This window comes from Barbatula barbatula (assembly GCF_947034865.1).
Source record: "Barbatula barbatula genome assembly, chromosome: 17".
Lineage (NCBI taxonomy): Eukaryota > Metazoa > Chordata > Actinopteri > Cypriniformes > Nemacheilidae > Barbatula > Barbatula barbatula.
In genome coordinates this window covers 4,703,842-4,731,148 of record NC_136780.1, presented here as the reverse complement: position 1 = coordinate 4,731,148, position 27,307 = coordinate 4,703,842, and the positions used below count along the sequence as shown (strand labels likewise).

At 39.6% G+C, this 27,307-nt stretch overlaps 1 protein-coding gene across 1 annotated transcript in view; it reads right to left on the bottom strand.

The window, feature by feature from the left end:
• Nucleotides 1-9,168: 9,168 nt before the first annotated feature.
• plxna2 (plexin A2) overlaps nt 9,169-27,307 on the bottom strand; it is a gene marked incomplete at its 5' end in the record, with an annotated part of 130,562 nt that continues 112,423 nt past the window's right edge. Inside the window, 10 exons of the mRNA XM_079477514.1 lie at nt 9,169-12,757; nt 15,824-15,974; nt 16,102-16,314; nt 16,436-16,605; nt 16,988-17,178; nt 20,192-20,291; nt 24,540-24,643; nt 26,014-26,173; nt 26,424-26,570; nt 26,887-26,953. Coding sequence (XP_079333640.1) covers nt 12,662-12,757; nt 15,824-15,974; nt 16,102-16,314; nt 16,436-16,605; nt 16,988-17,178; nt 20,192-20,291; nt 24,540-24,643; nt 26,014-26,173; nt 26,424-26,570; nt 26,887-26,953 — 1,399 coding nt within the window. The 3' untranslated portion in view covers nt 9,169-12,661. The remainder of the gene's footprint in view (nt 12,758-15,823; nt 15,975-16,101; nt 16,315-16,435; nt 16,606-16,987; nt 17,179-20,191; nt 20,292-24,539; nt 24,644-26,013; nt 26,174-26,423; nt 26,571-26,886; nt 26,954-27,307) is intronic.

Sequence of the window (27,307 nt, the reverse complement as noted above, 5' to 3'; positions counted from 1 at the left end):
GGAAACTGTGGAGAAAAGAAAAAAAATATGAAAGCCAATGAATATGTCCAAATCAATGGGAGAAAATAATGTACACCAAGGTTATTTTAGTTTACTAACAATTTAAACTTTGAAAACATTTCTGTTTATTGAAATCAAATATTGTCCTTTTTAAATCAATGTATAACATTAGCAATTTTCCCAAATTATGGAAAAACTTGAAACATTGGAATAAACTAAAATAAGTTGAATATACTAATATAAAAATATTAATTATAAACAAATACAAACTAAAGCTAACACACAAATAAATTAATCTTATGTACCAACATAAAGAAAATATATATTATTACAAAAGTATTCAGTTGCTTAAAAAGTAGCATTTTTTTAAAATATTAATAAAACTTAACAAAACAAAAAATTAAACTGTGGTAACTCCACACAGAAATTACATTTACATTTACATTTATTCATTTGGCAGACGCTTTTATCCAAAGCGACTTACAAGTAGTTTTATACAGTGGCACATTACTGCAGAGCAATCAGGGGTAAGGTGCCTTGCTCAAGGGCCCTTCAGTCATGACCTGCTGGCACTGAGATTAGAACCGGCAACCTTCTGATCACAAGCTCAACGCTCTAACCATTAGGCCACAGCTGACCCCTGAAATTAAATCTTTTTATGATATATACCATATATCACATACTGTACATAATCATATATAACATCATTATAAAACGCTGAAGTTTGTTATAATTATTTAATACTTTTTCTAATTCAATATTAACATGTTTTTTTCACTTATCCTCCATACCGTTTATGTAACGGGGCCGACTGGCCATCTGGCGTTTTCCCGGTGGGCTGCTATCTTTTGGGGCCGGAACGGACACTTTGGCCACTCAGACGGACGTATTATAAAGGCGAATGGAGGCAATGCGAATGCTATACACCCCCACCCCCTCGTCGACAGAATTAACCATTCAATCCCTCCGTTAGACAGACCCAAGCATGTGCCACCAGCACCCACCTCCCCATCCACAGGATCCTCCCCCCGTTGACAAAACTGATGGAGGGCCGATGTGGGCCAAATATTCCAAGGCCGATTTTTGTTCAGCAATGTAATGCTTGTGTTTAGTTTAATAATTCAATTCCGAATTCTGAGCAACAATAATATTGACACTGAATTGAAGTGTAATAAAAACCGGTGGGAATCTAAATCTTTCATGAGTAATTAGCCTGCAATTTTACATTTTAACTACAGAGGGCGAAAGAGAGTCAAAAGTTAAAATTTACAGCTTTAAACAACCACAAAATCATTTGTGAAGCAAATTTGCTGATGAATTGGGCTTGGGTGAGTATTCTCTTTAAACAGAAACTATCTTGCCTGCACTCATCCTTCAATGGCCATCATGGCAAACACTTCTGTAATCTATAAATATTCTAATACGACACATGCGGAATGGCCACTAAATTCCTTCCTTGTCTGTCCAAACAAAAACCACAGGCCTGTTCAAACAAGCTGTGATTAGACTGACCCAGACCACACCTTTGTCAACATCTGATGCCAAATGTGTCACTGATATCAACAACAGAGACTTAAAGATGCCAAAAAAGGTAAAGGAACAGACGAACAAAAAAAAAAACACGTCAAGGAAAAAGAATTACAGTGACAGACAGCTGTTCAGTGGGGCTGTTCCTAATGGTCAGTGGAATTATGGGAGATTACTTAAGTCTTGAGTGAATGCCTATCAGCACGTTCAGGGGTTGAGAATCGAGTTCCCCAATGAAAATAGGTGGATGAGGAGCTTAAAGGGATCTGGGCTGCATTTGACTCGGAAAAGCAGGAAACAATACAGGGAGCCCCTATTCTGCTCAGTGTGAAAGCCAACACTCCCTCCTTCCTGTCCAAGCATTACCTGTTTCCTCTCATTCATTAATGTGTGAACTGAGTGGAATTGTCGCCCTGCTCGCTCCAAAAACATGGAAAAGAAGAGGCTTAGAAAATATGCAGCTACCAAAGTTGAAGACTTAGAAATTTTCCGATTTGGAAAGTCATTCGTAAAGTCAACGACTCATGTCGTTTCAAACGCTTTCTTTCTTCTGCAGAACACAATGCAGGATATTTTAAAGAACATTAGTAACAAACAACACAGGCCCCCATTGACTTCCACTGACATCAGAGAGATATGTGCTTTTGCGTAGTGACTCTAGCACTGGCTCGACAACAACAACTCGTGCCAACTGGATTTTTATCAGTAATTGTGCTTGAGCTGATACCATCGCGCCAATAATTGTTGCTAACAGCAAATAGATGTTGCAGACCACATACAGTACAGACATAATGAATGACCGTTCGCTTTCCTCTAATAATTTATAAGTTATTATAAGTTATAAGTGATTAGGCAAGATGTTTTTTGAGCTGCAGTTAAAACTCCAGAACACAACACACTGTTTCTTGTCATCCATCCAAATTCTCCTCCGTTTGTTCTGAACTCCCTCCCTCTTTTCAGCTCTCTGTCTTTTCTTTCTTTACTGCTGTTGTCTGAGTCGAGCATGTGCAGATGTTGGACTTTAGTAGTTATCTCAGGAGGGAGGACTCTCCACGTGCTAATAAAACATCGCCACCACACCCAACATCGCGTGCGTAACCTCAACAGTGTATGAGAAACAAAACATTCGACTTCAACTGTCTTTTGTGAAAATAAATGGTCCTAGCATTTCTTAAATATATCCCAGCCATTTTGTTTCAAGATGCACACTGTTTTTATCTAAGGCATTTGAATAAAAGCGGCTGAAATATCAGAATGTAACTAAGGGATTGTCCTGGTTTAAGCTAAGAGGGACACGTAACATTTTTGGCATGTAAGTTTGGACATGAAAGTAAACAATGAAATCCCCTTTAATGAAATTTTATTTGAACTTTTAAATAAGATTCAATGGAGGAGGGGTTGAAGCGATTCGATTCAATGGAGGCGGGGACTAATTAGCATATTCAAGAATCTGCATATATTCAATGAAGCAAGGGTGTTACATTAAAGTAATTTTAAGGCATGAAGAAATTATCATCACAGGAAAAACTTAAATATGCAATTTCAATGCTTAACGGTGAGTTTTAAGTTATAAAATAAACAAATTGGGACTTTAATAAAAAAAGACAACCAGTTAGTTTTTTTTCCATAGTACTGTTGATAGTCTGCACATCTGGAAGTCAAAGGCACCGTTTATCTGTCATGTTCTGGTTATGATGTAAGCCTAACCACATCCTTCATTACATCATCATCCGTGCTGAACCAAATTCCACATTCCACTTTCTTCACCAAAACAAGTAAAAAGGACGTAATTCATCACATGACCAGTCCTGACTAGTACTGATTGTGTACCGACAGACATCTTATAGTGATTTATATTACTGAAAATGTAATCCCCGTGAATTTCTATGACCCTCCTTTAACCTCCAATATAACTCTTAAAGTGAGACCTTAGGGAGATATCAGAATGAATAAAGAGTAATCTTAACCCTTAAAGCACGGTCATTTCTCACCAAAATGTTTCAAGTTCTAGCCTGAACCTGCTTCTCACACACATACGGATGTTATTGATCATCGTGTGTTTTTTTCCGTATAGTTTGTCTCTTTCTCTCGCTCCCTCGATAAGGAAGGTCAAAGGGAGTTCTGTATAGACAATGAAGACATTATGTGGAAGAAAACAGTACGTTCAATCTTTTGTATGCGAGCATGAGTTGACATTGAGCCGTAGCATGGCAAGGTTAAGGAGTAAAGAATTTTACCATAAATCTTTAGAAGCGTGTATATGTCTGTTGGTGGTCGAAGTGAAATTACATGCAGATCATTCATCAGAATCATAACGGATTTCTTACACAAGCATTTTGCATTCAATGGAAATGTTTTTTTCCAATCTGACATAACTTTGAATTCAATACATAACTAACAGCATCTCATATAAACGTTGACATTTGAAATGAAGGATTAAGGTTTCGATTTCCCACACATTTTACACACAACGAAAAAATATCTTACCTGGATAGAATACTTCATTAAAGGGATAATCCACCCAAGATAGAAAACATTTTGTCATCATTTACTCACCTCTAAGTTGTTCCAAATCTGTTTAAATGTCTATGTTCTGCTGAACACAAAGTAAGATATTTGAAAGAATGTTAGGAACTGACATTTCTGGGACATCATTGACGTTCTGTTGAACACAAAAAGAGACATTTTGGGGCAGGGCACATTTGACTACCATTATTTTTTTTTTTTCAATGATGTCCCAGAAATGTCAGTTGTTAACATTTTTCCAAATATTCATTTTGTGTTAAACATTTATAAAGGTTTGTAACAACTGGGGGGGGGGGGATTCATGACAGGATTTTCATTTTTGGGTGGAGCTGTAAGAAATGCAATATAATTTCAGATCTGCCTAAATCCACTTGATGGCAGCAAAAGACCTGTTTACAGAATAGCACCATGTTACCATGTCGCCCCCTAATGTTCAGACTGAGAATTGAATGTATCCAAACACGAGCACAGAAGATGCTGTTAAGGTTAAATGGGTTGTTTTTTACACTTCTACTATTCAGTCAATTGTAAGAAAACTACTCTAAACATTAAACAGCCTTTACAAAATAGTATTTAACTTGATCTCAAAGATTTATTTAATATGCATGAGACCAATTTTAAAGTGTTAAGCTTATGTGAAACAGTTCAGGGATCCTGAAGTTCTACTGTATTAATCTCCATATACTGTATATGCTACAAAGTCTGTTTTACTAGATACGAAATGTACAAAGAATGTTTTTAAAGCATGCTTGTTTCAGGTGTGTGTGTGCTGACTGCCTCTTGATGTATTTGCTCTAGGCTTGAGCACAGACTCTTAGGTTCTACGCATCAAATATTTATCCTGCAGTAACTCTTATGCCTTAAATAATTCTCAAAGAACTGCAGCAAAAGCAAGCCCTTACCAACCTAGACACGCTTCAGCCTGGACAATGGATTCAGGGGAGTATTTTATTTTCGAAAAATAAAAACAGATGTGCACGACAAGCTATATAGAAAAATTACCATAACGTCTTTAACTTAAGTAGAGTATACATGATGTTCAATTGAGTGCTTGATTTGAGTTAAGCAAAGTTACTGAATGCCATGTTGTGCACAGGGGAGCATGCCCCTGCCCCTTTTGTCAAAATTTCAAGTCAAGTCAAGTCAAGTCAAGTCAAGTCAAGTCAGCTTTATTTATATAGCGCTTTTTTACAATTTTCATTGTTACAAAGCAGCTGTACAAGAAAACATTGACTATAAGCAAAACATATAAGGTTATGAAAGTCAAAAAACAGGTCAAATATCTATATGTATATGTAGTGTTGATTAAATAAAACTATAAATTCTAGCAGCCCCCAAAACAGTATGCAAACGGTGGCGAGGAACCCAAAACTGGAGGAGAAATGGAAGGCTAATTTCTAACAGTTTTTAAAGCTGTTAACTTAAAGATCTGGTGTCATGCTATGTTATTTTTAAGTGCCCCTTTTTGGTCCAATTAAAGTTGGACATTGGCTGGACTCAATTTTTGAGAAATATAGAATCAGGAGCAGACTGTTAGACTGATGCTCTTTATTCAGTAAAGATGATTTAGCTGTGATCAATAAATAAAATGCTTGTGAATGCTTCCTGGGTTTGTTCTGTTAGATATTGACAGAAAAAAATGAAGGGGCTGTTTCACACATTTTCTACATTTCAGCTGGATCGAATACTTGAACACTGAGACTCGCGTCAGAACATCTTGTCAGTGTCTCACACATTCATTTATCAATTTGAGGTATTTTCCCAATCCTATCCACAGCCATGAGAGATGGCTATTAGCTGTACCTGAACAGATCTGAGATCATTGTGCACTAAAGGTTTAATTTACTCTTTGAGATTAGGTGGTGGTAAATATCTGCATAATATACATGCTTAAAGGACCACCTTGGCTGGTAGATGCACACCAATGTCTGCTAGTACCAAAGAGACTTCATATGAATTTGGTTCTAAAAATGGATTGGTTTGCATCATATTTAACAACAAACAAATGCATAAGAACGAGCACTAATGCACCAATAAGCACATGAACTTACATACTCAACGGCCTCCACTGACTCCTCTCCAGCTCAACCCAGATGGCGTGGGAGTGTGCGGTGCCACCGACGGCCAAGAAAGTCCTTCGCAATTGTTTTCCACACTTTTTCAGCTCTGATGAGAAGAAAAGAGAGGAGCCTCTTAACATACTACTGAGGCTACAGAGTCATGTATGTGCCGTTGAAATGAATTACACGTCTAATGAGACACAGGAAACAGTGAGAGGAATATTAACCCGAGAGAAAAACAGACAGATGCTCAGTAGTTCTGACAGACATAAAATCTATCTTAATGTTGTAAAGAAGGATCAAGACCAATCATTTTTCATCTTCAAAAGCAGGTTAAAGGAGTAGTTCCCTATGAAATTAAAATTTCGTGATAATTCATGCACACACACCGTCCGTGTGCTTATTTCTTCCGTCGAAAACAAATTGAGGCTTTTGAGGAAAGCATTCCAGGGTTCTATACATGGAGGCATTGCAAGCCATATATTTATGTTTAAAAGTATATCATATTATCGGAGCATTTTGAAGCTGCGATGAAACTGGAATTTGGACCTTAGCCGACAGCCCCCCTTTAAGTGCATTATATGGATAAGAACCTCGGAAATCTTTCCTCAAAAACCTCAATTTGTTTTCGACAGAAGAAATAAACACACTTGACGGCTTGTATGACATTTGAGTGATTGAATTATCATGAAACGTTTAGGTCAATAGAGTCATGTGAGTGATTGAATTATCATGAAACGTTTAGGTCAATAGAGTCATGTTGTCCATTTTTTGTCTCATCTGTTTGTCTGAGCAATGGTGTATCTAGAGGCAGAGAAATTGCATACTCCATCTTTAACTCCCATTCAAATGTTTAGCTACAATGTGTGTAATCTGCACGTTTTTGGTCTTTAAAAGAAGCACAACCAAAAATCCTCACGTGTTCCTCTGCCAGCTTCGGAGAACAGCAAAAGAGAGAAAACTGACAGACAGATTAGGTGAGCAGACCAGAACGCTATAAATAACTCTCCTTTGACAAGCAGACGGGTGCTTGACGTCTATGTTTGCTCTCCACCACCAATTTTCCTTTACACATGCCCATCTTCCTGCACACCGCTCTCCTCCAATCACATGGTGACCTCTATATCAACAGCTATTCTTGCTCTCCGTCTATTATATCCACCTCTGTGCTTCAGTACCTCACTTCAGTTTCCACAAATGATGCCTTTAAACCTTCACACGTCATCCGATTATTGACAAGAATATCTGTTACATCATTTCTCTATAGTATTTCATCATTACTTCATTATTCCCAATTCCTATCTGATTGCTCTTGCGTTCTCTTTGTTAAGCACACTGCTCATTTTGGTGTTGCCTTCATCTTTTCCTCCCCCCGGTTCTCCCTATCTCCACCGTCAGGTAGCCCGAGAGGACAGCTCTGTGAGGATTAAGTTCTGTAACTAGCCTCCGGGGATGCGGTGACTAGTCGCCGACAGAGGATTCTATTCAGGATTAGACCAGTCTGCGGATGACAGCAGTGTCCATCTCCAAGACTTTACACTAAGCATTATACACGTGCATGAACATTAGTCTGTTCTGTAATAGCAATTTCAAGCACCTCTGATATTCCCACGTCAAAGCACGTCGACATGCTATTTGCATTCACAGAGCAGCTTCACAGCTAATGAAGTTGCACTAAAATCCACTCAACTGCCTTGGGCAGCACCTCAATGGCGATCAGAGGTCTCGGCTTAGCACGCGGTAAAATATTTATGACCGGCTATTACACACGGCCTGTTTTATTATTGATGGTGAGGCTTTGAGCCGGACGGGTCGTACCGGACCTCTATCAGTTTGACCGGCTAATTAGCGACAGACCTCACCGTGGCACCTAATATTGACTAGATGCATAAGCATCAATGACAGATGGATGGCGGTTGAAAAACGAAATCGACCAGCAGCCATTCAGGGTGCTCTGCGATCTCGTTCACAGCTCTGAAGGCAATGAGAAACAGAGCCCGTGTTCTCTGGCAGACTTAGCGAAGTCCATACAGTAAAACATGGCTGCTGGGTGCCATCAGGCTTCTTAAAGTGACAGTTCACCCAAAATAAAAATGTAGCAGAATCTCAGAGATGCTTCCATGAAATGAAAGTGAATGGGATGATACTCTTGTGCTTCTGTGCTGTGCCGAATTGACATCCCCAAACCTCCTTCACTTTCGTTATGGACGAGAAGGTTTCCGGATCTTCTATAAAATGACATGGTGCGTAAACTGTCACGCAAATGTATTATTTAAGCAAGATGCTTTGTTTTATTATGAATATACACTGTCAGATAAATGGTACAGAACATTGGGACAGCACCCTTTCAAGAAGTACACTAAAGAGAGCAAAGTAGGGCCTCAACGGTACATTTTGGTGGTACCTATAGGACCCTTTCAAAGGGTACAATCCCCAGTAGCTTTTCTTTTGGGAGTGCAGTCAAAGCTAAAGCAGTCTTTTAAGGTGCATTCTTTAACCAATGTCTTCATGTACTTGTGCTTTCTGGACAGGGTTACAGTAGCCTACATACTCGGTGACCCAGCCAAGGTTGGAATTAATAAATTCATCTACCAGTGAATTACATTGAAAAACATATGCCTAGAGTGTTTGGTTGCATTCTTGCCCGAACCAGACATCTCTATTGATTTAAACCCAGCGCATCTACCTCAGTTCCTTTGGGACGTTTTTAGGGCCAACCAATCAGAAACCAGCGGTCCATTACCATCGTAATGTAAGTTGCCTGAGAGTGGTGCGAGAGAAATGTCCAGCTAGAGATAATGGCCACGTGGAAAGACAAACCGCAGCGCTGGGCAGTTTAAGCTCCATCGGTTACCTTGTTACGCAGCGAGTGTTCATTGACAGTGGGTTTATATTGCATCCCAGCAGTGTGAAGAATCTGTGGTCATTTTTCCCCAGAGGTGATTGAAATCATTTATGTTTTATGTAATGCTACTGTACGTTACATAGTGAAATTTTAAACTGTACTTATCGGGTGCTTCACTGTATATTAAATAAAAGAAGTACTACCATTTTTAACCAGTAAATTTTATTTATATATAACAACAGTACAAAGTGAATCCTTGGCTTGCAAAATAGGTGTGCTTCATATTTACAATAGGTACACAGTAATATAATATAACAAAACAAAATCAATTAAAAAAACAAGAACAACTTTTTTTCTTTTTAAATACTCTCTTACAATTTTCACAACACTTAAAAAACAACAAGAACAGACACCCATAAGCGTTATTATTATCGAGGTCATTATTATTTCTATGTACTATGTTACAGAGCTCCAGTGTCTACAAAGAGAGATTTGTTTATAATTTAGCGTGATCGAAAATGGAAGGATATTCACCTGCGCGGCGACTACAAAATGCCTTTATCTCAGTTTTGTTCCCTCGGAACGACAATCGGTAATATGAAGAGAATATGAACATGTTTGTACATCTTGTTTGTAGCATGCTATTCCATCACATGAACTATAAAGATAAAAGTGCACAAAATGTATTTAAAGACTCTCGAATCGTGCCAAATATAAAATAAGCGGCCGTTGCAAAAGCCGCAGATGACCGCCGATATTTCTCAAAGCTGCCCGGTGCTGTCGAATTTCATTCTTCTCTGAGGAATAGCGCAAATCAAACTTAAATCTTTTTTAAGAGGGGATCAAATGTCTCCTAATAAATAAGCATCAAGATACCGAATCTTTCTCAACAAAGTGCAATTTTCTGTGCAACAAATTTTTACGACAAAGAAATACGCCGTTCTCTGAGTTTTTGCACCAGGAGTCGTACCTCCTTGACCAATGTGGCAGCAACGGGGCTCAAATGAACATTTAACGTTTTTAAGCAACATCCTGGGGAAAATTGCAAGGACATCGAGGTCTGCAGAAGGTTTCTGAAATACTTTTGCCCTTAGAGAGTCCGGATGAGCTCGGATGAGGGAAGACTGTGGATAATCAAACGTAGAAAGCTTCATTGTGTCACTTCATGTCATTGACACGAGACACAACTTGTAAATTCACATTTTCTTAATCAGTGTTTTGTCTCATTTTCCAGTTCAAAACTCCTGACATCAAGATAAACGTGAGAAGCAAATATATGCTAAAATTTAAGTGGGTATATCACCCCATAGGCAAATTATTATTTTCAAATTGTTTTTATGCATAAATCACATTTCATTGTAACATTTTTACACTACAATTCGTCTAATTTTCAGGATGTTTAGATGGAAAACAAGACTGATTAAGAAACGTTTTTTTCTTGCAGCGTATAAGCCAAATAATGTACAGTGACTATACATCGTGTAGATGGTAGAGGAATCTGTGGTTGTTCAGGAAGAGTGAAATTCCCATTCTTTTCCATACCTTAACAGATCAACTCACTGTCAATCACATCGCTCTTCATTTGTAATCTCTTGCACCGGTTCCTATTTTTGATGTGTGTTTTTTATCTCCCGATCACACTGTGCACAAGACTGCTCGAGATCAAAGCCGAGCTTCAAAGCAGCAGGAGAAATCTGAAGCTAAAGGGGTCTGTCTCTCCATCTCATTCCTATGCTTCTCGAATACTCGGCTAGACACCACCAACCAACCGTCTGAGAGAGGCCACGCCTCCTCCGTCCTGCTTCATCGTTTCATTCATGCCAGTCATCGGATCAGTCTCAAACACAGAAAAATCAACACAAAAATAGAAAATAATTTAAGGCCACAGGAAAAAAACGAGACATTTGAGTCGTTTCAATTGGATATAACAGAACTGTAAGGGTGAGTGGAGCTTGAGGTTAAAAATAGCCGTGAAGAGAGAAGCATCGTCCTTCTGAGTTTGGTCTCGGCTCCCACAGGGTTCTCCCTTAATAACTGTGTGAACCCAAGCTGACTCCGACCTGAACGCCCTTGTCTATTTTGGTTGGGATGATCTTGAAAAACAACTCTACCTGTCATCATGCATTATAAATGAAAGCTATGTTCTCTTTTGTCATGCTTTCTTTTGACATATTTCATGTCAGATGAGGAAAAAAACAGGGGAAAAAAACCCACTCAATATATCCAGCTTTCAGACATTTGAAGTATTCTACAAATACAACATTTACAGTGTTCTGAGTCTGATCTTTTCGTACCTGAATTTGCAAGTGCTGAGAGCGATCGCCCCATACACATCTGTTTCATTGACCTTCAAAGGGTTTGTTCCCTTAATAAAGCATCAACCGACAAGTGTGTGAATCATTTCAAGTGATCTTTTGGCACTTAATCCCCACGGGTCCAGACTGGGTAGTACAGAAAGGAAGTGACACGATATATTACATCTTCAGCTTTCCTCCGAGTCATCTACAACTCACGTGACCTCTTGGCACTTGAAGGTAGGAGCGTATGAGAATGGAGAAGTCATTTTTTTAAATATGAGGTACTGTATAATGCATGCATACTACACACACGTTGGACCATACATAATAATTAATACTCTCTGGTAAGACGATCTCAAGTCCAAACGGTTCTCCATTCGCAATTTCAGCTGACGTTGCTACTCGTCGCTGCGTCCGTACACAAATTTTGGCAGCTGTTATGGAGAAATGAGCGCATCAGTTCTTCAGAACGTGCCGTCGGGAGATCAGCTCAACTGTCTCCCGTTTTTACAAAAAGCAATGAAAATTGCAAAGACAAAATAGAGTAACGTTTGTACATTCACATACGCTTACATGTAGAAAACAGAACATATACACACAGAGAGACCGCAGAGTACAGTTTGTTTGTCCGGTTTCTGGTCGTTTGCTGGAATTTGGGGCGAACGGACATGCTGGTTGAACTTTACTGAGAGGTTTTATTTTCTCCCAGATGAGCCGAATAGTTCCTCATGGTCTCTAAAGCAAGAGAGACTCAAAACTGCAAATCTGTCCTGGCGTGTCGACATGCACACGCGTGTTGGTAGTAGCCGCTGCTTTCCGGAGACAGAAAGAGACGTTTCATCACACTGAAATTGATGATCTATGCTAGCGTCACTATGTTGTTTAGACTCGAGAGGCAACAGCAACAGAACTCATGTATAAAAATAAAATTTGGAAGTAAAAGCCATCAGCTGGGCCGTAACGGCGAGGCAGTAGAAGTCCGGTCCCCATCGAATCCTCTTCAGCGAGCACGTTTTTAGAGGAAGTATCCAGAAATCATTTAGGGATTTTTGCATCCAGCAAGGAACGTCAAACAAATCAGACAGACAGACAAAAACACACAAAACCAGTCCAGGAAGCTGTTCGCCCCACTTTGCTGTTTCGAAAACAAACTTGAAAGTTTCAGACGCAAAAAAGAACTCCGTAGTTTTCGCTCTCGATTTCCTTCACTAGATAAAAGCCCCATGGCCAGCTTTTATCGAATGGTTGTCCATTGGTTTCGAAAAGGTAACCTGTTCAAAAAACGTTAGAAAAAGCACAAGCTATGTGGTAAGGTCTCTAGCCAGTGTAGCTCGCTCTCATGTGGAGAGACTTTGGATGATGTTGAGTGCACGTTACTCGTCCTTTGCTCCAGCTCGGTTTTCCTCTCAGCTCTCCATTGACATGGCACCGATGAGCTGCTCCACCTTGTAGGCCAGGCGCTGTTTCTTCGCTGTCTCGTCTTGTTCCAATGCAGACGTAATCTGGCAAAAGAAAGCAGAAATGTGTTCATCGTTCTAACTGGGATGAGAGGTTGCTCATTTCACATTATAGCGCGGTTGAAATATGGAGAAGTCGTCTTTGAAATACTTATAAAGCATTTAAATCTGATATCACCACTGAAGGTTATCATCTCAAAATGAGCGTTTATCAAAATGTCTTTGGCAGATATCAATCATGGCACAATGGGCGCACAGCATCTTAAAACTGAATACAAGATGAGATTGTTCATTGCCTGAATATGAAATTTCAAGTAAGGCTGTTCAATGATTAATGGCGATTAATTACATCCATAATAAAAGTTTGTGTTTACATAATAATTTATGTCTGTGCACTGTGCATATTTATTTTGTATTTATAAACACAGTATAGATTTAGGGAATATCTTAAGTATATTAACATTTTATTTTAAATTATATATATATATAAAATATTTTTATATTTTAAAATATATTATATTTTCCTAAATATATGCATGTTTATAAATGAAAAATGTATTTGCACAGTACAAAGACATATTATATAAACACAAACTTTTATTCTCGATGCGATTCATCCACATCATCATTGAATAGCACTTATTTCAAGTATTTCCCAAGGCGTCACATTTATGTCACTGTATTCACAATATGTGACCCTGGATCACAAAACTAGATAGATTTTTCTTTTATGCCAAAAATCATTAGGATATTAAGTAAAGATTATGTTCCATGAAGATATATAGTAAATGTCCTACCGTAAATATATCAAAACTTCATTTTTGTGAGTAATAAGCTATGCTAAGGACTTCATTTGGACAACTTTAAAGGACATTTTCTCAGTATATAGACTTATTTGCACCCTCAGATTCCAGAGTTTTAAATAGTTGTATCTTGGCCAAATATTATCCTATCCTAACAAGCAACACGTCAATGGACAGCCTATTATAATATTCAGCTTTCAGATGATGTAATAATCTCAATTAAAGAAAATGTATGTATAAGACTGGTTTGTTTTCCAGAGACACGTATGCAAAGGCATCACAATGCATATTTTGTGAACTATATCCTCTCTTGCCATCGAACTGATGGTCATTGTTATGGCAACCAACATAGCCTAGTCAATATTGGTCCCTATCTAAACCAATCCCCCAGAGCGGAATTGAAACATTTTAACAGACTGCAGAAAAATAAACTCTGCATTTCACAAAACCGATCCGGACATCCATTAAACAGAGACGGCATACTCTGTATCTACTTAACGCAGATTGGTTACTGCTCACTGTGATATGAGACTAGGGCCAATTTTCAGCTTCTGTGAGAAAAATTGCCTGAGACTTTATATCATGAATATTTCATTATAAAGGAAAATATAGCTTTCGAGTACGACCCGCGCTGTGGTGTGCCATATCTAATGTCTGCGCGCATTCTTTTTAAAACATGGCAGTATGAAGTGTCGAGTCATGTTGAGAAAGGCCGAGCAGATGGGATCGACCTCTCTCTGTGCTTGTGTTACAATGTCTGACCAGTTTTCGGAAGAACACCGGGGAAGTTGCATTGTGAACTGCGGACGGCCCTTGTTTGCATATCAAAAAGGGAAAATAGAGGAAAACTGGATCGATATGGGCATAAACAAGGAGCAAAAATGCGTTTATGACAATGGTACCTCTAAAATGGTCTAAATTGTGTTTGGGAATGTATAGAGAAATCTCCTTTTGAAACGTTGATGTACTTTTTATGTTTTTGGGGGTAAACTATTCCTTTAACCAACAGCCTAACTCAACTCCAACCAGGTTTCTTTTCTATGCACCGACTTTCACCCCATCAAAACAATGAAGCTATTAAAACTGTCATTTGGATCCAAGAGTCAAACCCAAAGCACTTATGCGTAAAAGTAGATGTGGAAGCACTTTCTTGCTTTTCCCAGAATGCCTTTCATTCGGGTCCACACCTGCTCAGTTCCTCACAGAGCCGTTCAACCCTCTTACATCAGCTCAGAGTCTTCGCGAGAAGTCGCAGTTTGAGCGTGTATTTAACAAGGAGCATGTGCGCTGAATTTTTCATGCAGTTGCAAAGCGCACGCCACATTATTGTCTGATGCGGTCATCTTCATTTTTAAAAGAGGGCATATTCTCTGTCTCTCTCTCTCTCTCTCTCTCGCTCGCTCATCAGGTAAAGTGCTCTGAAAGCCTGACAGAGTTAATTATTTTCAGATGTCCTATTCGCATTTTATAATGAAATAGTGCAGGTACAGCATGTTCCACCTCGCGGCGGCGGCCACCAGACATTTGCTCTGCGCACAAAAGAGCGTTGTCATCTCAAGGTTGGGTTTTAATTGTCCTCGCTCCGGGAAACAATTTAGTCTATAATAATTAATATTTCTAAAAGTTTCTAGGCATATTTTGGGAAATATTAACCAATAACCAATGAAATTGTTAATAGGCTAGTAGTTTTATATTGGGTTTGCGTGAGACTGTGTGGAGAGTCTCTGTGTCAAAAAAGATGACTTCCGCTGTTCAACACTATTTGAAGACAGACTGACTGACTGCATTTCGCGAAGTGCAAAAAAAAACACCAAAAAGAGAGATCGGGTCTCTTGAAAACCCAGACAAACGACTAAAGAGATATTTACATGAGAGGAGAAGAGAGGCGCTCTCCTAAATGCTGTGTAAAGTAAAGGTCAGACTAATGGGTCTCCTGAGTGGAGCTGCCATTACAGCTGGAACATCTCCATCGAGGGTCCTACTCTACGGCTCTTTGTGTCGGAGTGGCTGTCAGTGATCTAGCTGTGTGTAATCTTCCTCATCAGAGCTCTATTCATACCCTCCCTCTTATGTCCACTTCTCTCTCTCTCTCTCTCCATAGCGTGTGTGTCAGAGACGTTTCTTACCTGTGGCTTTAGAGACAGTTTAAAAATAATTTCTCATCCTGTCAAATACCTGTAATTTTTTTTCAAATCTAAATCCATTGTTTAATTGGTCTTTTTCTTCAGCAGGTAATAAACAGCTTAAGCAAAGCTGTTCACAAGGAGAGGTGCGTATGGAAGTGTGTGTGTGTTGAACTGCACCTCACCTCTTCGCTGTACTTGCTTATGTAGGAGTAAATCTCGTTGAGGGCACTGAGCATGTTAAATTCACTGGAGTGGAGTCGTGCCTGTTCAGCCAAATACGCATTCATGTCCTGATCGGAGATGGCTGGCAGTCTGCTGATGTCAGCGTAGTACCTGTGGAGACAGCCAGGGGGCGATACTCAATGTTTGTACTATCGACTGCAAAAAATATTATTACATTTTTCTTGTATACAAATACTTATAAAAATAAAATATTACTATTAAATATGCATTGTTTTACCTTTCTACCCAGTTCTTGTAGTTGGGTATGTCTTTAGCATAAAGCAGCTTATTTGAGGGCGAGTCTTTGCCCAATCTGTGTTCAGATGTGGAACATGAATCCATGAAGGTCTGGGCCACCACGGACAGACATGCATCCGTGATGCTGCTCTTGTGGATGTCGAAAACAAACTGCGGATTCTTGATCACATTCACCCAGAAACGCAGAGGAAGGCTAGACAGAAAGAGACACAAAGAGATGGCATGTGTTTGCTTTACTCCCTGGTTTCTACTGGGAACGAGGGGAGTCTGTTTATCAATGTTCTTTTTGGAGGTGTGTTTGACAACGTTCTTACCAGTTGCTCTTCCAGGTGTGACGGACGTCTGTGTCGTGGATGCCGTGCTTGTCTGCCTGTTCATCCAGGAAATCAAACATGTATTTGATAGCAAGCGGAAGGGCGCTACCTCTATGAACTGTGCTGAAGAGAGTCTCGAACAAGTCGTCAACAAACTTCTGCAGTGTACCCTAAGAAAGACAAACAAAGTTTATCATAACGTAGTTTGACACAACCATTTTCCAATTTCTCTCTGGTCTTAGGTAAACATGCCGTTTTGCTAATGTGCCTTTAAAGGAACAGTTCATCCAAAATTGACAATTCTTTCATCATTTGCTCACCCTCATGTCATTCCAAACCTGTGTGACTTTCTTTCTTTTGCAGAACATAAAAGATGATATTTTGAAGAATGTAGGTAACCGAACAACATTGGACTCAACATTGACTTCTCAAAGATCTTCTCTTGTGTTCCACAGGAAAAAGGGTCATGTACAGGTTTTAAAATACATGAGGGTGAATAAACAATGACATAATCCATCCTTTTAAGATTTAACTATTTAAATATATAGTTACCTTAGTAGCAAGCAGCCGGGTGAGGTAGATCTCCGATACCATCTTGCTGCCACGATCACCCTCTTTCTGGTCTCCGTGCTCGTGGTTCTTCACCAGATGCCAGACCTTGACTCCGCTCTCCAGGTCGGGTGTGATCATCGGAGCACGGGACCGCAGGCTGTCTGGGCTTCCCGTGTATCGGAATGTCGAGTCTGTAATAAGAGAGAAATAAAAAATTAGGATAAAGATCTAACGCCGTAGTTTTTCCGGATGAACAGACAACATGACACACTCAAGTTTCATTTATTCTCCCTATCCCTACCCATCTCTTTCTCTCTGTAGACAATTCACCCGTGTAGTCAATCTAGACTAAGTGAGATGATCCGAGGCTCTCTGCTCTCCTCTTAAAAGGATTCATAATTGGCTCATCCTGATTCATTGTTCTGCAGACACGCTCCAAACGTCTGCATCGCGGGACCTAATCAATGCATCTAAAGATTTCTAATGGCTTAAGCTCTCCGACCACCTCATCCAACTCATCTCCTTTCACTTTCCATCGTATCGAGTTAAGTAATCAGTCTCTTGCTCACTTCTCCAATTAGATGTCTCTTTTTTTCACACCGGCCGAGAGACCTCCTGGGAGGCCAGAATGGCTCTTCACAATGGTAGTATAATCTTCTGCATCTCTCTCTATATCTCTCTGCCTCTGGACTGTCACCTGGCTTCAAAGGCGATGTGAAACAGCAAAGGAAGGCAAATAGCCCAGGCTATTTTGAGACAGAAGAGGAATTCTGAGCAGATCGGAGTCACAAGGGAAGACCCCGGAGATTTGGACTTGTAAAAGGGTGGGTGTGTGATCGTGTCGTTAGCAGCAGGGGAGGAAGAAGAGGATTGTGGTTTCAATCCAGTTTAAGCTACTGCATACTTACAGTCCTTTCGTCCGCTGCTACAGTGTTGCTATTGAGGGATTACTAGTATAGATTGTGTATCTGTCTAAAATGTACCCAGGGTGTATAATGTTTACAACCAGATTAGACCAAATCACATTAAATCAAAGTTTAAGAAGCAGACCTGCATGTAAATGCAACAAACTGTTAACAATCCTGCAGATAGTTGTTTATACGTACTTAAATAATATATAATAAACAATAATTTTCCAGTGATTTTACAAATATTATATATTTTTTAAATGTTTTTTTATCTTTTCTAAAATAATTGTCAAATTTCTGTAAAAATAATCATATAACTGTATATTATATAATTAAAAATTTAAATATTTAGTAGAAATTTAAATGACTAAAATAAATGACTTTCTGGGTAAAAACAAGTGTTTCAGCGTGATCACATTATTTTCACCAGTTTTAGAATGTGAACACAAGAAACTTAACAATCCTGCAGATAATAATTTATGTTTATTATATATTATTTCTACATATTTTTATATATATATATTTTTTAATATATTTTTTTAATATTTTCTGCAATAATTTAAAATGTCTGTATAGTAATTATATAATTGTATATTTTTCTCATGTTCTTAGGACCCCCTTGAAAATGAGATGTTACATTGTGTAATACATATTAAATATTAAAATAATAATTATAAAATGTTCCCTTGTTAATAAAAAGCACAATATAAATACAATAACTTAATAAATGACTTTCTGTATGAGAACCAGTGTTCCAGCATGATCACGTTCTTTTTTTTACTTAAAATCAGAATAGCACAAAGTAATACAAATACACCTATATAACAACTTTCTGACAGCAAAAAAAAAATAAATACAGCAGAATCATAGATGGCTAAATCACAAATGTCCGACAATTCTGAGTTGGTTCTTAAAACTAAAATGTAAATTTGTAAAGTCGTGCTCACAAGAGTATTTTTATAAAAACCATATAGTAGTGTGATGCAGGTGCCTGATACCAGTGTAAACACATGTGTTTACATACAGGTTGCGTGTATGTTTGATCAATGTGTGAGACTCTCTCCTCCAGTCAGAGGTGTGTGAGCAGCGTGTTATTTTGGGCCGGGGGTGCTGGCATGCTAAATTGGGCCGGGCTGCTAAGTGTTGAGCATTAAATTGAAATGAATCAATCAGCGTGTGTCTGGGCCACAGCTGTGCCCGCTGTGCCATGCCGTGATTGATGGGCACCAGGGCGCTGCCAGATGAGAGAGCTGCTTTTCATCCGCCACACATGAAATTAGCTTGCAAAAAACACACAGAAAAGATAAACCGAAGACCTCCGTTGTGCCGTCTCGTCGCTATATTACGAGTTTCCAAAAATACCCAACAAGCTCTATGTAGTAAAATGTATCTAAGCGCTAAAAACGATTAACTATCTATTTCAGGAAGATGAAGGACACAAATGATTGAGGTTAGCTGCCACACAAAAGCGTCTGGTAAATCGAGATAGGTGTTCAAACGTGTCAACATTTTGGCGCTACTCCCATCATCTGCTCTTTGAATTTTCCTTTTTGATGTTTTCTCCTGAACTTTAAATGACATTATGTGTGTAATCGATAAGAGATGATAACTACACTCATTCACTAAACCGTTCATTTCCTTTGATTAATGAAATGAGACGATATGAGGTGCGCTTCACATGGATCTACTGAATTAAAACCCAGGCAAGATGTTTGCGTAGTGATGCTAGGTGACGACGCATAAGGGACCCAATATCAGCACCGGCCCATGTCTCATTTGTTTTCTTTTCACCCATGTGTAGCATCATTGCTGGTGCATAATTAGCAATCAGAGAGTGGCCTGCAGCTCAATGTGATGGGAAATGAGAAGGGCCCTGATGGGAGCCCTGTGGTGTTCCCTCCAAGCAACGCTACGGGGAAGGAGCTAATGTGTCCATTACGGGTGGCTTCCACACTCTGCAAAGAAATCAGCTTTATTGAGCTTCACACTAACTTTAACACCTCTCTCTTCTCCTCTAACCATCTCTAGCTCTCTCATTCTCTGGCACCCCGAAGACTCCCTTGGGCATCCCGTGGGCTGCTGAGCAAAGCAGCGGCACACAGTCATGAGAGCCATTGTTTAAAGGAACAGAGCATCGATTTTGTTTTTTAACATCTAAACCTCTTTTTTTGGTAAAACAATGATGTTGACTCAGATACTATTAAGATATTAATTAGTTTGCAAATTGATCAAAATTGGACTCTGTCCCTTATGATGTCATACCGCATCTTTATCGTCATCTACCGAAAATACTCACCATATCTGCTTATGGAGGTCCGGGAGATGCTTGTTGTGGGTGGAATGTTGTAGGAGGATGTCTGCTTGGGTACCAAAGCGACCACACAGCGATCCGACACCTGTACAATACACACTTCGGTTAATCTTGAGTACTTTTTCCCATAATCATCCAGTTCACAGTTTTTTGTTTCAAAGCTTCTTATTAGTAGTCCAAATTATGTTAATCTGCTTTTTGACAAATAAATTAATTTTGTTGAACAGGTATTCCATCTGTACACATCCAATACTATTATATTACATCAGAAAGTGATGTGATATTTTCAAGTTTCTCCCCAGTGTTAAAATAAAATATTTCAAAAAGATCTGTCCTAGTTGTAAACGTTTAGGAGCGTTCACGCTGTGTTCTCTGATCACATTCTTGAGTAAAGGCAGCTTCTTCCCACACTGAAAAAGGAGTGCGATTAGAGAAAAAGCCCATATTTACATATGGCAGCGCATATGAGATGTTCTTCAGCGAGACTCCTGTCACTCCACACTTCTCAAAAGACAGTAATGAGTCGAGCAGAGCGAAAAGAACAGAGAGAGGGAAGCTTATTCAAATGCATAATGTAACAGTGTCACTTTATCTTGTACATTCAAAACACAACTGTGAGCAGCAATATACGAGCAGTCCAGAAAGCAGAAGGAAATTAAATGCACAGATGTAACATGGCTGACATCAAGGTCTGAATGTCTTGGACGCGTGAGGCGAATTTGTTCTGCATAAGTAGCGGGATCTAAGTTGGTAACGCAGACTGACCCACGGCGCTGAGTTTTTATGTTTTAAATATTTATATCCATGTTGCTAAGCAACTACAGCGCTAATCCAGCCAATAATTGACAGTAAATGTAGCTGCAGAAATAGCTGCCGTGCAAAAATGGGTGACTTTTCATCACAGAGGGACAGAGTTTATCTGTTTAAAAAGGACTAAGAAGAGAAAAGGTAACAGCACCAGCATTAATAAAAACTATAGATTGGAAATATTTGTGTTCACACACACACATATAGAGAGAGAGAGAGAGAGAGAGAGAGAGAGAGAGAGAGAGAGAGATACAGATAATAACTGGAAATACATATAGAACAGAGTTTTGACATGATGTAATGATCGATTAATTTAGAGATCAGGAAATATAAGGTGAAGTCCAGGATTCTGTACATTCAGGTGAAACTCTCAATTTTTCATTGTCTGCTCTGTGAGCGCTCAAGCGCCGTCTGATCTTTTGTAATAATCTGAACTGTCAAGAGCTACAGTAGAAATGAGGTCTACTCCAACAGAGGCCTGTAACTCTGAACATGAAAGCAACATCATTACCTCAACTAGCTCACAAAACCATTAGACTATCAGACGGTCCACATATAATATGCATATCTTGAATAAAAAGCAAAACAATTCACTATATGAATATAACAATAAAAGATCCAGTAATTGTAGTGTATTAAGTTATTAAATAATACATGTGGGATTTGAACATACAACCTTTTTGGTTCCCAGTCTCATCTTTAAACCGTTAGCTTACCCCTCAAATATGCAAAATATTTGATCATTTGCTAACTCTCATGTCATCTCAAACTTGCATTAATTTCTTTTTTCTGCAGAACAAACAAGACGATATTGAGTAAATAAACAACAATGACCCCCACTGACTTCCATTGTAAGGGCACAAAACTACCGAGGCATATCTCAAAATATCTTCTTTTACTCATATACAGGTCTTATGACAGGTTTTGCTGACCTGACAGCTCAACAACCTCATCTATTATCCATCCATACAAGTCTCATTATTTTCAGTATGAGATGTCTCATCAACAGTAGAGTCCATTTTGAGATGAAGCCCCCCCCCCCTGTCCTCTCTAATAGACGCATGAGCACCTCCTGAGCCCCTTTGCAGTCTGAGGGCAGTTAGCATTCTTCATTCTCCTCCTCCATTCTCAAGGCCAAAGATGGTGATACTTTACCCTTTTTACGCCCCCATAAGCTCCAACCCTATTAGTCTCTCCTAAGCCGACCCTCACTGCAGGCTGGGCTAATAGCCGGACTGGAAAGCCACTTGAAAGAACGTAGGATTGTAGACCTCAGAATCACCTCACACATGTCACCGGGTTCATCACACCCCAAACGTCTTTTTTCCTCCATCTACTACCCACGGCTCACAGTCTCCCTCCTGAGTTCCTGTGTTTTTCCAGTTGCCCCTTTGACAGGTGCATGACACCAGGAAGGGTCTTATTACTCTCTCGCCCTCTCTCTCTATCTCACTCATTCCCTCGTGCTTTCTTTGATAACCAGGGTTGTGCGACATTCAGTATTTTTTGGCTTTCTATCGCATCTTTTCACCCTTTCTTTTTCTCTCACAGCAGTGATGCAGGCCGTATAAAGCCTGAATGATGGTGGGTAGATGGTTTGCCCTTGAGACATAATCGCCAGCAAGGCAGGCATATGCAGGCAGTCGGGTGGGCCGTGCCGAAGGGTGTGAGAGTGATAAGAGCTGATCTTTCTTCACGATAACGTCTGCATCAAACAGACAGCTGACCCCTTTTCCACACGTATCTCTGAATCCTCTGGCTGGTCTCTATCTGATGGCGAACGGTAAGCTTAAACGGCTCTGATTCAGACGCCGCATCTTGATGGAGGGAAAGGAGGCAGTTACGTGTCTCCTACTATGTCACGTTAGTCATGCAAATAGGATTAGCGTGAAACCATACAAGAGCTTTTGCCACATCACAGATGCTGGAGCGGGAATGTTTCATAGCTGACAAACAGTATGCATCCCAATGACGACTGTGAGTTTGACAAAACATAAATAAATGAGAGAAGTTTAATCTTGGTGTACTGTTTGAGTACCATGTAAGAGGACTATTGAAAGTGGCAATTTAAGAAGTATGGCGGCCCCCGTGGGACACGCCGCCAATCCACCGTTTCACCATTCAACCTACACTGGCAAGGTCAAGTGCTGCTGTGATTTCAAGTAAAAGTGAACAAGGACAAAAAAGAAAACTAAGCTATACGACATCTTTAACGTCCTGACTGATGAGAACTTCTTGACGCTTTAATCAGCCCCGCGCAATCAAAATCAGCAATCAGTGAAGAACATGCTGACCACAGGTTTACCGAGCGTCACAAGGACAAAGCCGCTGATTATACTGTCTGTTCTTTTTACTCCATGGAAGAACGCGAGGAACCGACTGGGATTAAAATATCCACGGAGCTCTGGAGAGAGGTGAGGGGCTTGTGTGGAGGACTCAGAAGTGATGGATTTTAATGCGGTGTTGTCTAGGGACACCCGCTCTCTATTTTCTCCGCCTCTTCTCTTTCACTTTTCCCTAAATCCGTTATTTTTCTGGTCCTTGGGGAATGAGCAGGACTCTGTGCAGCAGAGAGTATACAGCTGAGACACTATACTTTGAATATTTGGTGAAGTGTTAGAGGACAAATCTATTGCTCGAAAGTTGCTCTGTCATAACTTTTCATAGCTGCTCTTATCTGAGATCTGCTTCTGACGGGTGCCGTCTCTGTATTTGAAGTACAGACGTGGGAAAGTCTGTAATTAATCCACTGAGGTAGAAATCATAAAGTAAGCACACACAACCATTTTCCAGCTACACATTTCAGCCATTGAGCTCAATAATTGTCCTCTGTTATATCGCTCCATATCCACCTTTTTCTTGACAGCTCCATGGAGGGCGCCACTACCGTGAGTGACTTCCTGTTTGATGCTCCACACTTCACACTTGTTGTTTTTACGGTCTAGGTTAAAAACTCATGCCCGTGCGGCCCCTGTGAAATAATTTACACACTGCTCTTTGACATTATGCTGTTCTTAAATGACATAAAAGTATTATAACGTCCGTTTAAAAGCTTTCAAGCTAACTTGGTAATGCCTCGCTAATGGAATCAAACGGCGAACCGGAAGCATCAGCCCTACGCACATTGGGAAATTGACGGATTGCGAAAAAGGTGGATAGTGTGAGTCTGTCGTCTGTCCCCGAAGCTCACAGTAAGATTTCTGAGCACTTCAAGAGGAAGGGCGTGTTATTTTTTGTTTAACGTAATTGTTGCTTCATGTCTGGAGGGCTGAATTTTCTGTAGATGCCTGGTTATGACACAAAAATGCTGTTTCTGCTTCTGTCTCTTTAAGAAACAGTGTAAATATATCACTAACCTTAGCAAATGTCTCCATCGAGCTTAATGTCACAAGTACAGTATGTCTTTATACTACACTGTTTTTCTATACATCGAAAAAGAACAAAATCCATAATACGTGTCTTTTAAAGTCTACTAGCTGAGAAAGATTGGGGCACCATGGGATAATGTATGTGTCCTCTTTCATACCTGATAATGCATGAGCGTGTTCAGTCTCTTCCAGTCATTTTCAATCTTAGTAGTGATGTCTTCATCCTGCAGGACCACCCGGGCCATTCGTCCCTGTCGCCACTCTGATCAAAACAAATCAAACATCTGCCATGAAGACACAAAGAGAACCTCCCCCAGCTCAAATCAGATTGATCTGATCCAGTACTGTGAATGTGTCTTTTCAAATGGGTTTGAAATGTACGGTAGGGTATAATTAAATGCTAAAGAGAGAGCTGATAGGATATAAACAAGCTCAGAGTGAGAGTGATCATTGATTTTCTCCTCTGTTGAATGGGGATTATTAGTTTGTGGTTGCCAAAAGCACAGATGATGCCTGAGGAAACCCACCCGACACACACCCACAAATATGTTATTTCCTTAGAGATAGCTATTAGTTGTAAATACAACTTTAATATGCTTTCTTTAATATCAGATTTATTTATCCGTTTTTGATCCTGCTTAATTCCAATTACTATTGCAAAATTACATTTTTTGTTGCAATTTTAGCTTTACCTCTTTATAAGCTACCTCTTTCAAATGTCATTTTTACAAAAATCCCGAATGTACCTAAACTTAATTCTGTCACATAGAACGTGCTTCTAGGGATGAAACGGCAAGTATAAATAACACGTATTAGCTAGCATGTTAAAAGTATGTCTAGCCAGTATTATTTGGGGTTACCAGTAAAAGAATGTTTTATTTAAGGTTTATTTCATAAAATTAATATATAATAAAATTAATATACAATTATATAACAATATAAATTAAAATCCTATATAAATAGTTATATTATTAGCCACTAGCCAGACCGATAAACAAACACAGACCAGAAGTTAACTTTGGGCCAGGCGTGTGTATCTGAGGAAATCGTCTATAGATAAGGATGTACACACAAACACGCACAGACAAATCCTAAGCAAAGGCAGTTCCAAAGCTACAGAGATACTGTAGAACATCATCATGGAGGAGATTGCTCTGGTCAAGGTGCCGGAGGGCTGATTTGCACTGCTGATGGGGGGCTTTTGTGCAGCAACGGGTCTGTGTGTGTGTGTGAGATAGAAGTCCGTCTGTCTGTGCTGGCTGTCAACCTTTGCTTCACACACATAGGCTACAAACCTGCTTGCACATAATCAAGCAGAGTTCCATTTTCTATATTAAAAATAGATCAAATTAAATTACAGTTTTCATTTTGTTTATTAAATAAGGAGTGGTGCTGTAAGTGGTTGATAAGGTGTTGCAATGTGGTTGCAAAGGTGTTCGTGCGGAGGGCCCAAGTCAAATCTCTGATATTTCTAGATACGGCTTGTGACCCTTGTTAAATGCAAGACTAAACTTTCCTCGTCTTTGAATCACTTTCCAAGCAACCTTGGAACCTTGAAAACAAATAGCACGTCTCTCCACAACAATTATTCATGACCGTTGCACATATAGTGTTTCTGAATGTACGACTCACCCAAGTCCATGTCCACAGCTTTGGGTCTCTGTGAGTATGGCATGTTCTTATACACGGCGTCCAGGATTTTTTCTTTGACTTGTGTGATGGTGTCACAGTTCAGAACCTTGACTGGGATTTCTGGGCTGTTCTCATTCTCCGGGTTGACGCAGTTTAAGATCTGCAGTAGAGAGAAAGAGAACAGGTGAGGAGGATGAGGACGGTGAAGCCCTCAGAGAAATCTAATTTCACACCCTCTACGGGACCCCAATCTCAGCCATAGCGGGGTATTAGATTCTAATGAACACCAGCCAGACTGTCTGCTTTCAAACACACACACACATACCGTACACACCCTGATGCAATAATACCAGCGATAGTAATGAGATACTTTGTTTATTAGCAAGATCATAAGAGAGTGTAATGCTGACCAGCGTCTTGTAGTCGATCTGTTGTCGGATGAGTTTGTCTTCGCTGAGGGAGTATCGGGCCTCTCCTGTGATGGCGTCTATTGGGCCTTTTTCCATCTGTTGTTTTATAGCACAATACAGCATGAAGAGAGGCTCACCTGCACACTCCTGAAGAGAGAGAGAGAGGGGGGTCGGTCATCACAATCTGTCAATCAAACTTTGTTCAATAATGGTTTGGGGAAAACTACATTTTATGTAGTTTCATTTAAAAAAATTACGTTGCTGCGTTTCAATTTGTCTACAGATTTTGGAGCAGCCAAGAGGGGGCGCTAATAGTCTCGTTTATTGACCACACAATGACAAATTCAAATATTATCATTGAGTATCAATCACGCTGATCAAAATATCGGCTACAAAATAAGTAGTAGCACATTTACAGTATCCAAAATAGACAAAAGTTATATTTAAAGGAAAGTTAAATTACCTTAAGGAACCTATGAAGCAGGAAGGCAAACCAGTTGGTGAGCATCTTCTCAGCGACAGACTCTGTCCTAAAAATACACAAGCACACAATGTTCTTCTGTTAGGAGGTGATCTCAAGGTTATGGCATACTGAAGATCTGAGCTGTTAACCAGAAACCTTTGAGCACACTTAAGTGAGGATGCTCTTGGGAATTTGTTTATATAGTAAGTGTACAGAAGTTCTGTTTTGACAAAAGTGTCTCCTAAATGACTCTATTTATTTGCTGTACTCTTATTTTATTTACCAGACATATTTCCTTATGTTTGGAGCAAAATTTCATATTTAGATTACTGGTGTTAATGAGTTAAGGGTGCAACGCGTAGTTTGGAGGATCTATTGACGGAAATGCAATATCATATACAAAGCTGTGTCTTCAGACGTG